The 18,201-nt window shown below is 41.8% G+C and overlaps 1 protein-coding gene across 3 annotated transcripts in view; it reads left to right on the top strand.

Annotated features, from left to right (window-relative positions):
- Positions 1-18,201, top strand: part of LOC102453191 (protein mono-ADP-ribosyltransferase PARP12-like) — a 45,181-nt gene that overhangs the window by 14,816 nt on the left and 12,164 nt on the right. For 2 of the 3 annotated variants that reach the window (XM_006133398.4, XM_025189809.2), the window contains one exon: positions 2,954-8,787. The exons of the other annotated variant lie outside the window; for it this stretch is intronic. In XM_006133398.4, coding sequence (XP_006133460.2) covers positions 2,954-3,234 — 281 coding nt within the window. In that variant the 3' untranslated portion in view covers positions 3,235-8,787. Of the gene's footprint in view, positions 1-2,953; positions 8,788-18,201 lie in introns of those variants that run through there. 3 annotated transcript variants of the gene reach the window in all.

The raw sequence follows: 18,201 nt of genomic DNA, 5'->3' as shown, positions 1-18,201 counted from the left end.
AAAGAACAGCGGGAGGGTTCGGAGCAGGGATGGAGCAGCGCCTGCTGCCAGAAGTAACCAGCTGCCAGTGTCCTCCCTGAGCCGTCTCCTCCTCCACCAGTGGTGTGTCCGCAGTCCTGTGTACTGGGACAGCTACCTCAGCTGTCTCCTCATGAACATGGTCCAGGAATTGCTAGTGGATTCGGGTGCTCCTCAACCTAGCCAACTCCTCCTGTAGCTCTCCCACCTGCTTCCTGAGAGATTCCACCAGCAGGCACCTTTCACACTGGATGATCTCCCCAGCCTGGATATCAGTAAGTGGGAATTGCAAGCCACAGTCCCTGCAAAACCACACCAGGATCTGGGTAGAGGCATTCATGCTAAGGCGCTCTGTCTGGCTACAGGCGCAGGTGGAGGAGACAGAAACAGTGCTGGCACAGGTGTTGCGGGTTTTCCTGACCATAGTAGGCCTCCCTCTGTCAAACTCCCCTGTCCGCTTTCGCTCCCTGGTCACTCTGCCTCTGGCTTTTAACGCCTGCTTGCCTAGGCCAGGCCTGCCCCCTCGTGAGTCACACAAGGAAAGGCTGACCAGATGCAATCAAGAGAGCAATTGAGGGAACAAAGGGTTAGGCACTCAGTCCCAACTGCCACAGCAGCTCAAACTGAAACTGCAGTCACCTGAAATCAGAATCAGAATTCAACAAACAAACAAAATACAAACAGTCAAGCAAACTCACTCACACCAAAAGCGGTACTCTCACGCTCACCAGGTAGCCTGTTCAGCGGCGGGATCTCTTGCGGTCTTGAGAAGGGCTTGTTGGGTCCTGTATAATATTTTCAGAGCAACCTTATCCATGGGAAGCACTTGACTTGAAGCCATCCTTTCTTAACTTTCACATTATTACTAGATTTTATTGTGCGTTGCTTTAAAACTCTAGTTTTGTCTTCATAGTTTGATGTCACAAGATTCCATTGTTGGACTATTAATCACAGAATTCACAGCCAACTAGCTGGTAAAAAACCTGAGAATTCACTTGCAGAAGCTCTTTTTTCTTCAATCCTGAAGAAATAAGTTTGCTTAAAACTGTTGAGGCAACTATGTTCTTTAGAACTGTCAGTAGAGCCAGGTGTGTGTGTGTGTGTGTGTGTGTGTGTGTGTGTAGGGGGGAGTGCTACGCCCCTGGAAGGGGTGGGGCTGAGGACAGTAAGCCCTTAGCACCACCCAGACCACAGTGCACTCCTCCCCTCAGCCCTCACAACCACACCGAGTGGCACTCCAGCAGCAACTCAAAGGGGCCTGGGGCTCTGGCCACCACCACTGCCACAAGTAGCAGCAGCTGCCAGGAGGTCTGGGCCCCTTTGAAGCTCTGGACTCCAGGGCAATTGTCCCGTTTACATGCCTCTGTCAGAGGGCCTGAGAACAATGTTTCTCAAAGACCAGTCTACAGGCTGGTGCCAATCCATGGGATCGTCTAACCCAGTTTAGGAAGGCATCAAGCTGGCTCTTGATATCAAAAAGGTTGAGAAACGCTGCGTTAGATGCTGTTCAAAAAGTCTTGTATTGTCATCAATAGGAGTTTGAGTATTGACTGGGGCTGGTCAAAATTTTTTATTTTTGTAATGGAAAATTGGGGTTTTGACAAAACAAGAACTTTGCAGAAAGCAACTTTTCTCCAAGGCTATGTCTATGTAGCTATGGAGCCTAGCTGACCCTCACTGCTGGTACTAGAACACCATCTCCCAGTGCAATGTTAGCTATGCCAAAAAAAAAAAACCCCTCTTCTGTCAGCACAATTGCATTTACACTGAAGATTTTGTCAGCATAGCTGTATCACTAGGTGGCATGTTTTTTTCTCCACCCTCTCCTGACAAACATAGTTATGCCAGAATACCTTTTTCATTAGAAAAGTAGAAGTTTCTTAGAGTGGGGAGAACTACTTTCTGACCAGCTAAGGTCTGGTCTGCACACAGATGTAGTACTGTCTTAATCATGTTGATCAGGTATTTCATTTCCAAAATACTAGCATAATCCCTAGGCTAGGCCCAGTTATAGATGATATTATACCTATTTACATGTATCCATACTAGCAGGTCTGCTAGTATTTGGACAAATATCCCTGATTGACACAGTTTACCAGTATCTTATACCGGTACAGTTTGTTCCTCTTTTAATACAGAAATAAACTATATTGCAATAAGATGCTGTTGAATCTCTATGTGCACAACTACATTAGGTGTTGGTATACTGCTTTAAGTATACTAGTCTAGTTAAAGCACCTCAACTTTTTTGTGTAGACAAGTAGTGCAGGATGCATGAAGTAAAACATACATTAAAAAAACGAAATAGTTGCACCGGTTAGTGAACTAACTTCCTGACTATGGAGCAGAGTTGTGGATGATGGAAGTCTTTGTCGTAAAAAGCATTATTAGCTCTTGACCTTATTCATAATAAACACAATGTATGGGTATATGATTTAGGAGATATTTGCAATTATCTGGAGGTACATACAGCATTAAGGGCACTTGTTAAAATGCTACAGGTTAAAGATGAACCTGAGGCCCGGGTGTTGGATGTGGCCTTCAGTTTGCCTGGATCCACTCCTGGGGTTCATACCCCCTCGGCCCCAATGCTCCAGTCTCCCATTACCCCACCACGGGTCTGGAGCACACAAAATCTACTTGCTTGGGCCACTGTAGGCTCTGGTGTGAGAGGGGAACATGTGAAGTGTCTTTCGCCTTCTTAGTTGGAAGCCACCAACTGAGAACTGGTTTTTTTTTTTTCTTATTTTTGTGCGCGCCCCCCCCCCCCCCCCCCGCCCAACCCCCAATTGATTTTTCTGTGGATCAGCAGCATCCAACCCAAAAAAGGTTCCCTGCCCCTGGGCTGAAGCATCAACCATTGTGGCACTATCAGATACAAGCATAAAATAGTCTACAGAAATAATTCACTTGTCGCCTTTTTTCTTATTCTTAGGAAGCTACTTCGCCAGGGATGCCAGTTATTCCCATAAGTACTGTCCGGCTGACACCAGTTCCAAGACCATGTTTGTTGCTCGAGTGCTAGTCGGAGATTTTGTTGAAGGAAGTAGCAGCTACCTGCGCCCCCCACCCAGACCCAGCCATCCGAACAGGTTTTATGACAGCTGTGTGGACAGCCTAGTGAATCCCTCCATTTTTGTCATCTTTGAAAAGCACCAGATTTACCCGGCATATACAATAGAATACACAGAAGAGTACCGCTGTGCGATCTTGTAATGGGCAGCAATACTAACTTCCTAAATGTAACCGTCAAATGATTTTACAGATTTTTAAAATATATTTATATATTTATTAGAACTGGTGTATATGTGTGTGCGTGTGTGTGTTGTGGAACAGTGAAATGCAGCGAAACAGAAGTAGCCAATCCCATTCTGGATTATTAGCAGTTCAGTGCATTAATTCCTCACTAAAGAGAGAGGAGCTGGGGTATGGAGAAGAAGGGAGCCTGTTTCCCATAATACATAAGCTGCTACTATTCAGCAGTTGCTAATAGGTGAAGGGCAGCAGGGGGAAGAGGCCTGCAGCCCTGATGCTGGAGCTTTCTACCCAGAGCAGAAGCACTGGGGGCCTCCACCATATCTCTCCCTGCACACTCTGGGGGCTGTATTTCAGCACCTCCCAGCATGGCCTTTGCTGAGGGCAGCCCCCCGGCAGGACACAGACTAGAAGGTGTTGGGAAAGGTATCCTATAACTCCAGCATTTGGCTTCTGGCAATCTGTTGACATTACTTAAGAAAATCCAGTTAACATTTAGTCACCTTTCAAAAATATAAGGGACCCATCAATAAAAGCCCGGTTGCCTGGTAGAGGCAATTTTTTAAAAAAATTGGAGAGACTTTGAATTTACTTCTTCTGACAGTAGCTCTTTCTCTCACTGGACGTGGGGTCTTTAGCACAGGTTTTACTTTGTGTGTCAGAATAATTCAGACATGCGTTGTCAAAGCAAACTCCATTCAGGTCTAGGCAATGTGCAGTCCAAAGATAGAAGAACACATCCCTTGAAACTGGAAGTCAAAACATCTCAGCTCTTCACAGAGCTCACAAAGGGCTTGTTCACCCAGACATGCAAGTCATGACAACCTTCTCTGTAGAGAGGCAATACACCCTGCCTCCCCGTGGATACACCAAATACTTTCACATGACTTCTTAACATGCTATTTTAATCTCAACTGCTTGGATGAGGAAAACTTGCAAAGAATCTGTCCATCCACACTATAGTGACATGGAGGGGATAGGAAACAGCAGCGCACAGCCGCTTCTAGCTATATTTGGACTCTTGGGGCTTTTGGGGGCATTTCAGTGCTTCATGGGGACAGGAGATTAAAAATTGGGATTGTCCCATAAAATCTGGGATGGATGGTCAGCATAACTGTAGGGCACTACTAAATTTAGGTCAGCCTCAAATATAGTGGTACCCTATGCAGCTGCATATGCTATGTATGCCTAGGCACAGCCCTGCTACTAAGCAGAATCCACTGAATATGAACTGCCATACAGCGTTCTTAAATACCTTGACTAGGGTCCCTTGGGAGACATGCTGAGATTGTTTAACGAGGGCAAATTGCAAAGAATGGGACAGATCTACAAAACTGTAGGTTATTTCTAATACTTAGATTCATCAAGCCAACAATGAAACATCTCTTATAATAGTATCCTGCTGGTTACCCAGAAGCCCGAAATATAGTTCCCTTGAAGCAACCCAGTCTGCGGCTCCCACTCAGACTGCCACATCAACTATAATGAAGATTACTAGAAATCTTGTTCATCATATAAAAAGTTCTACCAATTCCAAAGAATCAGACGTATTATCTACCAGGTCAATGAAAAATTCAGTTCCTACCAGAATACATGGTTACATCCGTGGTTGCTCGGTGGAGATAGGATACAGGGTGGGAGAGGGTGCACCTTGACATCAGCACCCCTCTTCTCCCTTCCCTGCCCCATGCAGCAACCAGGAGGCTCTCGGGGGTGGGGGAAGGCAGCTCTAAGGCAAAGGGCAGGAGATGTGCAGCAGGAGGGGGAAGGGCAGTTGAAGTGCTCGCACTTGATAGCTGCTTGGCCAAATCAGTCAGGATCACCTGTCAGAGGCTCCAAGAGCTACCAGAGGATCCTGATCTTCTGGTTGGTGGCCACTGCCGTAGGTTATTTTCATAGTAGAGATGCTAAACCTTTGAGTTAGAAAGAGTTCTGTCAGATTTAGTCCCATCGGTTATAGTCCAATGTTCAATACAAGGGTGACCAAACTGGAGCTGGAGACCTCTCAGGCCCTGTCTACACTTACCAGGAGATGGGTGCTGCAGGGATCAATCTCCCAGGGGTCAATTTAGTGGGTCTAGAAAAGACCAGCTGAAGCGAACACTAATCGTGCTCCTATCAAGTCTGGTACTCCACTGCAGCGAGAAGAGTAAGGGGAGTCGAGCAGAGAGTTTCTCCCATTGACTCTCCACAGTGGAAATGCTTCAGTACCTTGAACTAAGGTACCTCAACTCCAGCTACTCTCTTCACATAGCTGGAGTTGTGTACCTTAGTTGGATATTGCCCCCTAATGTGTAGAGCTGGTCTACATCTTGTGACTCAAACTTCCCCTTGATGAAACTCAATCGTTCATGAGATGCAGGATCAGGGCCATAGAGGACTTTTAACAGTTTTCTATCAGCCTTTTAACAACATGCAGGCCTTGGATGAAGCACTGTGGTTTGATGTAGAACCTTTTATTTCCTATGTATATACAGGTAGCTAGCTGCATTCATTAGCATAAGGTAATTAGCCATTAAGCAGTTCAGAGACAGTTTACTACAAGCTTCAAAAAGAAATATAAACACTGTCATTATTATACCCAAGTTCCAGCTAAAAGTTAATATTCCCTTTTTGAACTCTGAATCAATAGGATATAGTAACAGACAAGAACCATCTGTTTACTTGGTTAACATAACATACTTCTAAAGGATGTATGTGGGTTATTTAGGTTGATAGTTGCTTACCCTTTGTGGTTTAACATCACAGTAACTTACGAAGTTTTAATAAGTTTACAAATATTTGTCATACGAGCAGCAGCAATATAATATTTACTAACATAGAAATGTGCTCCTTTACTCCAGTTTTGCACCTTTTTCAATTGTAGAAAAGCTCTCATGTGGGAGGTTTAAGATAGGAAATGCCAGTAGTAAAGTTGTCCATGTAACCAAGACTTTTAGCAATCAAATTGCCATGTCCTACTGCAACTGCTCTTATGAGCAGTGGCTATTGACCATAAACTGAATTTTATGTTACTATACAAATGACCTTTTAACTAATGTGCACATGAAGCTGCCCCTACTTGGCAGCTATGAACAAAGTTCTCATTTCCCCTGTAACCAGGATGTAAAGGAGAACTTAGAGAAACTGAATTTTTAATTGATAAAATGTATGATTAATTTTTACTAGGGGGCTGCACCCGCTGCTCACTATGCTTGCTAACCTCCTCTTTCTGGCCACTTTCACTTTTGCAGCCAGAGAGCCTGATCATGTCATTCTGTCATGCAGCAGGAAAGTCTTTTTATATATATAGAGAGAGAAAAGTCTGCCCCTCACCTTGTGTAACAGTCAAAATACAAAGCACCAAAAAATAAACCTTCAGATGTCCCTGCTCCAAAACCAGCACATATTAAATCTGATTTCATTTGAGGCAACGCTTCATGGCTTTTAAATCAGCAATGGTCCTGTAGCATGTTAGAGACTCAAATAACAAATACATAGTGTCATGCGCTTTCGTGGGCACAACCCACTTCTTCAGATCACAAATATTGACACCTTCACTAGCTCCTGGTCCTAAAAATGAATCAATGCGTGCACAGGAGTCTGCCTGTGTGAATTCAGTTGTAAGAATGGGACCTTCTAGCTCAACTCTGCAAGTAAAGTTACACATGTGCATAATTACTCATGCGATCAGTCCTATTGCATTCAGGGAAGGTACATGGGTGCATAAATTATAGAAATGGGTCCTTGGGCCCTCAGCCTAAAAACACAGATGGTTAGCTTTACAATCTAGAGAAACAGTCTCAGCAGACATCTGTTCAAATGGCATCTGTTTGAGTACTTAGTCTGGAAGAATTAGAAAAATAACATTTTTCCATTGGTGAGGCAGATAGTGGAACTGGATTTAAGGGAATCTGCACAAGGCAAAAAGAGAGAGTTCCCTTTTGTTAACGTCTACAAAAACTCCAAGCTCTGTGGAAGGTTTCATCAGAACAGACTTTCATGGGGTGATCAGATCATGAAGGGCGGCCACTGCTTGGAGTACTATTGAGCCTTTCATAAATTAACCTTCTGAATTTAAAGTCAGTTACCCGCTGTGAAAAAGAGACATGAGAAATGTATGAATGGGCCCACTGACCCACAGGCTAAGTGGTTCAAGGGGAGATAATGAAGCAGCACGTTAAGTAGACACTTTGACAAACGTTAAATGATACTGAAATTGAAGATGATATAATTACTGAAAATGCCTTTTTATTGACCAGAAGAGGAGGTATCTATAGATGGTGGTGAATCTAAAAATCCAGAAGAGGGAGAGGATGCAGTGCAGGCTGTTAAAAGGGTAAAATCACTTCCAATTACAGTGAAAGCATCCTGTGAATTTACATTCTGTAATTATATATAAATATTGGATTTGTGCACTGGAAATGCATGGAGTGTGTAAGTCTAAATGATTCCACAGGGTAAGCAGCTCTCTGAGGGTACATCTAAACAGCAGTGTTATTCGGAATAACCACTTATTCCGGAAAATCAGCCGCTTTTCCGGAATAAGCTGCGAGCTGTCTACACTGGCCCTTGAATTTCCGGAAAAGCAACGATGCTCTACTGTACAAAATCAGCCGCTATTCCGGAAAAACTATTCTGCTCCCGCTCGGGCATAAGTCCTTATTCCGGAACACTGTTCCGGAAAAGGACCAGTGTAGACAGCCCAGTAGTCTTTTCCGGAAAAAAGCCCCGATCACGAAAATGGCGATCGGGGCTCTTTTCCGGAAAAGCGCGTCTACATTGGCCACAGACGCTTTTCCGGAAAAAGGGCTTTTCCGGAAAAGCAGCCTGCCAATGTAGATGTTCCTTTTCCGGAAAAACTGAAAATGGAATAGTATTCCGTTTTAAGCATGTTCAGAAATTCATGCCAGTGTAGACACAGCCACGTAGTCCTCATCTATACTACAATCATTTATTTTGATATATGTCAAAATAATGTCAAGCTGGAGGACTTCTTACTCATACTCCTGTAACCCTCATTTTACGAGGAGTAAGGGAAGTTGGAGGACGAGTGCTCTTTCTTGGATTAACTGCTGTGTAGACGTGCCCTGAGAAATAACCGCTGCTGGTTCTGATAAAAGAAAGGAAGCTCATAAGAAATGTTCCAATTTGGTACCTTGAAGAGAGATGATGTGGATCATATAGGGATTAGCCTGAGACACAGAAATCAAATGGCAAGTCTAATTAATATGCGGTCACAGTAATTCACCTGAGTCCCACAGTTGTTAATATAATTTATATTTTATGGTCTGCCTAGATTAACTTTTCTGAGGAATGGAACATGCAGGCATTGATATAGTAAACACACACAAAATGAAATGGAATAATGAATTTTGTCAACTCATGAAAATAATTCTGTGTGTCTTTTTATCCTTGACATTTATCAGAATGGTTTGTTTTTGTACTCTGGTTTGTATCCTGTAATTTAGATTAGAATATAAGATCTATTTCATTAAAGTGTTTCTTTTATTATTCATTGGATCCTAAGGACTAGTCTTGAAAATCAGACTTGGGATTTTTTTTAGACCCAGTAATAGATTATATAATAATATTTGCAAAGCCAATTATAAATGTTTACTATAACTAGAATCCTTCTCTTGAGTCACAGAGTGGTAGTCGTATTAGTCTGTAACTTTAAAAATGAGTAGTCTATGGTACATTAGAGACTAACAAATATATTGTATAAAGAAATAGCTTTAAAGAAATTATTCCACTTATCACAGTGATAATTGTCCCAATATCTAAATACTGCCTTATTCAGCCTTAGCGTGAAAGCAATAACTTATTTTTCATAATTATGGCAGCCTTCAATATTTGTTCAGTCAAATACCTCACACAATTAGTATGTCCACTTTTAGGTGTAAGATTTTTTTTATGGGTGCCAGAATTTTAGATTCTGGAAAAATTAGATTGGGTTTTCCAGTTTCCATTCTGTGTACATCTACAATGGATTTCTTCCTGTACAGAGCTATTCCAGTGGCAGTCTGACCTGTGCCGTCTTCTAATGTGTCTTAAAATCTGATGATAGGGGGATTGCCATCTCAGCTGAATCTCCCAGCCACTCTGTTTTGATCCTTGGTTTCTGATTTGCCCATCGGCATCTTCAAAACATTTTTAAAAGTTATCCAAAGACCTTTTTGGGTGCATAAAAGGGATACAAAGGAAAAAGACATATGACCCTGGGCTGCAGGTCATTCAGGGTAAGTACATAAATTCTACACAAGTCAAGTGTTGGTAATGTACATCTAAGTCATTGTAAGTAATTCTCATTAATTGGTCAATATTGAATTTAAACAGTTTTCCTGCCTTTTGGTGAAACATTAATGCCTACTAGCTCATTTTGTTATCCACAACTTTTTCAGTGGGCATTTATCATCATCCACATATCTTTTGGAAACAAGGCATAGTATCTCAGATTTACAGTAGTTTAGTTTAGTCTGTACCCCAATTCATCACCAAGCACTTCCATTATTTCTTTCAATAAAAGGAACAGATTTCCCAGGCACAATGACTTTGTTACAATAAAACATTGACCCAGCCCAACATGTCTTAACTTGCTCTCACCTCACCAGATGGGATCCAGTTGCTACTGTTCCATATCCATTCAAGCTCCAGCCCTCTAAGCCCATCATTAGCCACCAAAGTGCTCCTGCCAAATTGCTTCTAAATGGTTGAAAACAAAATTACTTAAAAGCATCAAAACGAGAATCTGAAAGGACTTCTTCCTCTTCCTCATAAGATTGACTCCTCCACTTCCTATGAGCGTTCCCATGCATTGCCGATGATGAAGAACTTCCACTGTGAGGACACTGATAAATTGGTTCTAAAAATTATTTTCCTCGTAATAGGAGAGCGATAGCCTTAGGCTATATCTACACTAAAAACTCTACTGCAGCTCTGCCACTGTTGTGCAGACACAACTGCAATAGGTGGGGTACTTCATTACTGTAGTGAATCCACCTCTCTATGAGGTGGTAGCTTGGTTAATAGGAGACTTCTGTCAGTCTACCTCTGTCTACGTTGGAGTTTAGATTGTGCTTAAATACATTTCTCAGGGGTGTGAATTTTTCAAACTCTGGGTCTTGAATGACATAGTTGGGTCAAACAAACTCTCTCGAGTAGATCGGCATTCTTGCTGAAACTCTACCTAAGAAATTAAAAAGGCCCTTTCCTCTGCCAGCTAAGAACATTAGTAATCCAGAGTGTTTAAGAAAAATGAAAACAATAGACAAGCAGGAAAGATTTGGTTCTAATGCCGAAGCTGGACTCCAAAATCGTCTTGTTAGTGAAAAAGACATGTTCCAGTAGAGGGTGCTATTGCCTCTACACAACTAGCACATAAATACATGGAGAAAAATCATGATTTAAAAATAAGTTAAAATTGATTTTTTTCAACATTTACTATATATATATATATATATATATATATATATATAATTTATATCATTTTTAATGTATCGTTTCCTGGTTCTTTATTTCTTCCCATTTTATAGCCAAATTGCTAAAGGGAGTGTGTGTTTGTTCTTTTTTAAATTATAGACTCACAGAGGAATAGAAATGTAAGGAAAAGGCTGGAAAGGAGCTTGACATCTAATCCAGATCCCTCTGGTCAGGCAGAACTAAGCACACCAACCAGGCCTGCCAGATGTTTGGTCACCCCCTTTTCTTAAAAGCCTCTAGTGATGGTTAGCCCACAGCCTCCATTGGATGCCTGTTCTAGAGCTAAAATATCCTTGTAATTAGGAAGTTTTTCCTAATATTTAAACTACATCTCTTTTTTGCTGCAGCTTAAGGTCACTATTTCTTGTCTCACCTTCAGTGGACATGGAGAACAATTGATCACTGTCCTCCTTATAGCAGTCCTTAATACATATGAAGGCTGTTAATATTCCACCTCACTTATGTTTCTTGAATACTAAAAATGTGCAACTTTTAAACTTTTTCTGTTACGTCAAGTTTTTCTAAACTTTTTTTTCTCTGTAATCTATGTCCAATTTTCTTGTTTTTTAAAGTCTTACATAAATCACTCCTGTCAATAAAATCCAGAATAGAAGGATTTTTGCAAATGCCTCTGTTGCTTCATATTCATTGTGTGATCCAGTATAACTCCAAGATCCCTTTCAGCTATACTTCTGACAAGCTGGTTATCCCACACTTGGTATATTTGTTTTTTCTTTCTTCTTCTACTTTCAGAATTTTATCTTACTGATTTCAGACAAATTCTTCAATTTATCCAGCTCATTTGAAATTCTAATCCTGTTCTCCAAAATGCTTGCAGCCCTTCCCAGGTTAGTGGGATCTACACATTTTATAACTACAGTAAAACTCCATTGGTCCAGCATCCAATGGTCTGGCACTCCTGTTGGTTTGGCACCATCTGGAACCCAGAAGTCTCTGGGCAGCCGGACAATTGGAGCTGCTCTGCCCCTGGCTTCCCCGATTCAACCGCTGCTGAAACTGACCAGCGGCTGACTCGGAGAAGCCTGGGGCAGAGCAGCTGGGGTGCTCTGCCCCGGGCTTCCTGAAGTCAGCCACTGGTCAGTTTCAGTAGCGGCTGACTTGGGGAAGTCTGGTGCAGAGAAAATGGGGTGGTGCTGGGTTGGTCCCTCAGCGCCAAGGGGTGCATCCTCCCCACCCCACCCCAGACTCTTCATAGCCCTCGCTTCCGATAGTCCGGCATATCTGATAATCCGGCATCCCCTGGGTCCTAAAGGTGCTGGATTATCAGAAGTTTATGTATCTTTCACAATCCAATACCCAAGCCATTAATGAAAGTAAGGAACAGTACAAGGCAGAGGACTGACCATCGTGGTACCACTGGTATATCTTCCCAGGTTTACAGTGAACCACTGAAAAGTACACTGAGTACAGTATTTCTATCAGTTGTGTACCCATGTGTGGTGGGTGAACCTGTTTCTGGGTGAGGTAAACTCCCCAGCCTGTGGTGTCACCCATACTCCATCCCTGCTCCACCCAACCCCTTCCTCCTCTCTATTGTCTCCCTCTTCTCCCTGATCACCCATTCCACTCAAATCCCTGAACCCAAATGACATTTGGACCAAAAACACTCTTCTAAAATATCTGAGAGGGATAGCCGTGTTAGTCTGTGACTTTAAAAACATTGAGTAGTTTTGTAGCACCTTAGAAACTAACAAATATATAGGCTCATGAGCTTTCATGGGTAAAACCCACTTCATCAGATGAGTTGGAATGGAAATAACAGAATCCAAAGTACGTACAACAGCAAAAGCAGTTACCTGTCAATTGAAGGACCTGTGTAAAGGAGCTTATTAAGGGTGAATCTACACAGCACCCAAAATAAGATGCGCAAATTGCACTATGCAAATTGCATATCTTATTTCGAAACAATTTCAAAACAGCTTATTTTGCAATTTGGCACATCTACATTGTGCCAAATTTAGAAATAATGTGTTATTTTGAGCCATCTCTTATCCCTCGTGCAATGAGGCTTATTGGGATGGCAAAACAGCATGCCCATTATTTTGAAAAATAATTCAAAATAACTGGTGTCTTATGTAGACACGGGGTAGCTATTTTGGGATACCTCAGTATCCTGAAATATCTCTGCTGTGTAGAAATATCTCCGCTAAGTGGGCTGGATGTGTACCATTCATAAAGTCTGATGTGAAAATATGAATGTCAAAGGCAGGAGAAATTTGCTTTGAAGTGTGTGAACCAATCAAAAAGTGTCAAATTTGCAAATAAATTCCAGATCAGCAGTCTCTCTCTGGGATTAGGTAGCAAAATGCCTTTGTAAATTCCTCTTCTAAAATGTCTTTCTAAAGAAAATGGAGCATATGTTCCACTGCATGTGAGATTGTGAAGACTGGACATGCAGAAGTTATCTAATTAAGAACACTCAATTTTGAAAATAAAAATTTTGAGTCACAGCTTTCTTGATATACCCTGAAGTTTATCAGAGATTTATTTGCAAAAAATTTTTTAGCCTGCTGAATATAACATTAAATGTTATGGAATACTGCATTCCTTCTCTGATTTACATTTTTTATGAGTATTTCTAAGCTGATTTTATATTTTAAATGTACTCTTAAACCTACATTAACTTCATATTTAAACTCACTGAAACAAAGATTTTGTTTTAAATTAATCAGGTCAAAGTGGTTTAGTGTATTCATAACAATTGTCACTGCTTTCAGAAAAAGGGAACTTTAATTTTCATAACAAGATGTTAATAAATTTCACTATGGCTACGTCTACACTAGCATGATTTTCTGAAAATGCTTTTAACGGAAAAGATTTCCGTTAAAAGCATTTTCGGAAAAGCGCGTCTAGATTGGCAGGATGCTTTTCCGCAAAAGCACTTTTTGCGGAAAAGCGTCTGTGGCCAATCTAGACGCGTTTTTTCCGCAAAAAAGCCCCGATCGCCATTTCCGCGATCGGGGCTTTTTTTTTAGGAAAACAGTACTGTTCTGTATACACTGGCCCTTTTGCGCAAAAGTCTTTCGGAAAAAGACTTTTGCCCGAATGGGAGCAGCATAGTATTTCTGGAAAAGCACTGACAATCTTGCATGAGATCGTCAGTGCTTTTCCGGAAATTCAAGCAGCCAGTGTAGACAGCTGGCAAATTTTTCCGCAAAAGCAGATGATTTTTGCGGAAAAACTTGCCAGTTTAGAGACAGCCTATATGTTTGTTAAAATACATTTCCAAATATTTTAGGCATAACAAAGGAGAGAGGGGGAGAAGAAGGACTGTAAGTATAGAGATAGGTAGAAAGGAGAGGAAGATTTTTGAAAAAAGTTTTTATACTGTATAGTAATTAACATGTGTATTTTACAGAATGGTGGTCTTTTGAAGAATTTATTTAAAAATCTGTCTGAAGATCCAAGCATTTAAGGCTAAAGCTGAATACTCAGATTGTGCATCTAAATAACTATGCAAGGATGTTTTAGAGATGTGGTTTAATAATCTTCAGCAATAAACTAGTGAAATATTTAAAGCCAATTTTAAACTAAGTTCCTATAGACACAGTAATGCACAGCTGTTTTGTCAGTAAATTCAGGGTAGGCACAAGCCTGTTAAATGGTTTCATTACCACTTAATGGCTCTTTCACAGGTTCAATGTTATGCAAATAGGTCTCGCAGGCTGGAAGGCTTTTCACTTTTAAGTTAACAGATCTATTTTGGGGGACTAGTCACCTGTCTGCAAGCAGCAACAGCCTGCTGTGGGAGAACATAACATAAGAACAGCCATACTGGGGTCAGACCAAAGGTCCATCTAGCCCAGTATCCTGTCTGCCAACAGTGGCCAGTGCCAGATGACCCAGCGGGAGTAAACACAACAGGTAATCATCACATCTCCTGTCATCCATTTCCAGACGGTAGGGACACCTTTCCTACCAATCCTGGCTAATAGCCATTCATGATCCTAGCCTTTCTGAATGTATTTAGCTCTATTTTGGAATCCTGTTATATTCACAACTTCTTCTAGCAAGGAGTTCCATAGGTAGACTGTGTGCTCAATGAAGAAAAACTTCCTTTTGTTTGTTTTAAACCTGCTGCCTATTAATTTCATTGGGTGACCCCTAGTTCTTATATTATGGGAACAAGTAAATAACTTCTCTGTATTCACTTTTGCCACACCAGTCATGATTTTATAGACCTCTATCACTTCCCTCCCTAGTCTCCTCTTTTCTAAGCTGAAAAGTCCAAGTCTTTTTAAGAGGGAGCCTTTAGGAGTGGTCAGAATAGGGATAGGAAGAGGAAATAGGTTAAGCACTAAGACCCAGAGAAGTCATTGCCTCCTCTTGCCTCTTATACCTACTGTCCACCCATCTTACAGTAATTTAATCTAGAGCACGTTTCCCTAGTTTTTTTTACTGTAGCCCTTCAATTATATTTCTAATGGTAGAAATTCAGATTTTACATTTTTAAAAAAATCTATGAAGTCTTGTACTTAGAATGCTCTTTTATACTGTGCAAGACAGGAGCAAGGGCTAATCAATATCCGTACTATGAGAACAACCTACAATCAGACACAAAACTGATAAAGAGGCCATGATAATATTTGCATCCAACATCACTTTCCAATAGATTGAACTTCCATAAGTCCAGAAAGCTGAAATAGTCCATCAGGCTACACTCCTCCATCAGCATTTAAAACCTGAAGTCAGTGGGCTTTTGTGCTTCTAAATCACTGAGATGTTTTTAAAAGTCCCTCCCTTAGTATTTTACACGTGTTTTCAAAAGTCTAGCATCACCCTCCAGTCCACCACCTGTAGAGACATATGGATTTAGCACAGCGCCTCGCTAGTGTAGGAAGCATTGCGTGAACTCCTCACGCCTGATCCAGAGATGCCCGAGGAGCCAGTGGGCAGAATATAAACTTTTTTTTTTTCCAAATAGCCCAGCTGGAAGCTGTGGAATGAAAAAATTCTTTGGTGTTGCTGTTGCTGTCAGCAGCTGAATGCAGTGGAATGCCAGTTCTGGTGCTAGTTCCAGCAAGCAAGGAGTAACTGGTGGGATCACATCATTATGCATTAATGGGATGATGAGCAGTGACTGCAAAACATCTGTATGTACAAGTCCACTTTCCCTAGATTGTGTGCCGAACTCCCCCAGCCTTGCCTCACAGTGACACCAGAGTAAGAGCGGGGCTGACAGTGGAGAAGCAAGTGTGTGGAAGATTGCAACACCTGACTGCTAATGATCAGTTGGGAATCAATTTGGAGTAGGGAAATCCACCAGTGGGTATTACTGTGAGCCTGTGAAGGGCTGTTAATTGCCTTCTATAAGCAGGCACAGAAACACTGTTGAATGTACCTTTGGCAGTCTCAAAGAGCAAATTGGCACAATGTATTCACTAGCTAGAGTAGGCCTTAGTGAAAAAAATACTCCCATAGCTATGGCTGCCTGCTGTGTGATTCATAGTATCTGTGAAGCAAAGGGGGGGAAGTTTCTGCCAGTGTCTGGGACAGCGGTGGATAGACTGGCTGCTGATTTTGAGCTGCCATGTACCAGGGTTGTACTACAAGTTTGCTTGAAAGACCATTTTAAAAATGACCCACAATGACGTGTGTTGCTTTTCTGTGTGATGCCTGCTAATGTGATTTGGCACCGTGGTTTGAATGATGCTGTGAGTGCTGTGTAATGTAACCTTGCAAATGCACCTCTTGCTATGAGCTCAGGACGATATCAGTGTGCCATCCCTTTAACCATAACAGCCCTCTCTCCTCTCAGAACTTGGGCAAAAACCCATGGCTGCATCTAGACTGGCAAGTTTTTCTGCAAAAGCGGTTGCTTTTGCGCAAAAACTTGCCAACTGTCTACACTGGCCGCTTGATTTTGCACAAAAGCACTGACGTTCTACTGTCTGAAATCAGTGCTTCTTGCGCAAATGCTTTGACGTTCCCGTTCGGGGAAAAAGCCCTTTTCCGGAAATGTTTTTGCACAAGAGGGCCAGTGTAGACAGCTAAAAACTTTTGCGCAAAAAAGCCCTGATGGCGAAAATGGCGATCAGGGCTTTCTTGCGCAAAACTGCATCTAGATTGGCACGGACGCTTTTCTGCAAAAAATGCTTTTGCGGAAAAGCATCTGTGCCAATCTAGACGCTCTTTCCCGCAAATGCTCTAGACTGGAGCTTCTCAGTGCTACTATAATACCAACTACCAAAACCTTTGGCTACGTCTAGACTGGCATGATTTTCCGCAAATGCTTTTAATGGAAAAGTTTTTCCGTTAAAAGCATTTGCGGAAAAGAGAGTCTAGATTGGCATGGACGCTTTTCCGCAAAAGCACTTTTTGCGGAAAAGCGTCCGTGCCAATCTAGACGCGGTTTTGGGCAAGAAAGCCCTGATCGCCATTTTCGCCATCGGGGCTTTTTTGCACAAAACAGTTTTTAGCTGTCTACACTGGCCCTTGTGCAAAAACATTTCCGGAAAAGGGCTTTTGCCCGAACGGGAACGTCAAAGCATTTGTGCAAGAAGCACTGATTTCAGACAGTAGAACGTCAGTGCTTTTGTACAAATTCAAGCGGCCAGTGTAGACAGCTGGCTAGTTTTTCTGCAAAAGCAGCTGCTTTTGCGGAAAAACTTGCCAGTCTAGACGCAGCCTTTTTGTTTATGGCTCTTACATTCAGCTGCTTGTAAGTAGGATGATTTCAATAATTAAGCAGCATGCATATGGCATATATCATAGATTCAGGTCTGCCACTCTGTCTTATGGCCTTCACCAGTGAGCACTTAGAAGTCCAATCCTCTTTATGTAGCAGAAACTTTCTTTTACAGTTTGGATTCTTGCTTTCACTTGTAAAATCTGATTTTATAAGGACACTACATTCTCTCCAATTCAAGTAGCTGGCAGATGAAATCACAAAGAAAAAAGATCTCTATAACAAAGCCAGAGCAGCCCACTAGACTAGAGGGAGCCTTTAATTCTCTCAAGCTGTGACGCTACAAGCAGATTGTGTCAAGTTACTTGCTGTCAAAAGAATTTCATTTTATATTTTGCAGTCTATTGTTTGTGCCACCGTAGACATCTGGATATGACTCTTCTCTGGGTGCTGCCCATTTGGATCTTTTCAATTTGGAAAACATAAAATGGCACAGTAAGGGGCTAATGGAGTTTGTTTTCAAAGGAGTTTGACAATAACATACTAATTTATTTACGTCTATTGCCGTCATCACCAGCCCAATGACAAAAATAGATGCACACTTAGAGGTAGTAGAGAGAAAATATATAACACCAAAATGTTATAGTAAAGAAAAGAAAAACTAAATACACATGGGCTGCAGTTTCACAAGTCACAAGGCTCCCTCTGCCCTTATCTCCATCATGGGAATCACTTTAGCCCATCTTGATGCAGTTACCCTTACAGCCTCATTTCCTCACTAATTGGTGACAGCTGCACCTGTGTTGATTAAATTATCT

Source organism: Pelodiscus sinensis, chromosome 1 (assembly GCF_049634645.1).
Source record: "Pelodiscus sinensis isolate JC-2024 chromosome 1, ASM4963464v1, whole genome shotgun sequence".
NCBI lineage: Eukaryota > Metazoa > Chordata > Testudines > Trionychidae > Pelodiscus > Pelodiscus sinensis.
This window is presented reverse-complemented; position numbering and strand designations above follow the sequence as displayed.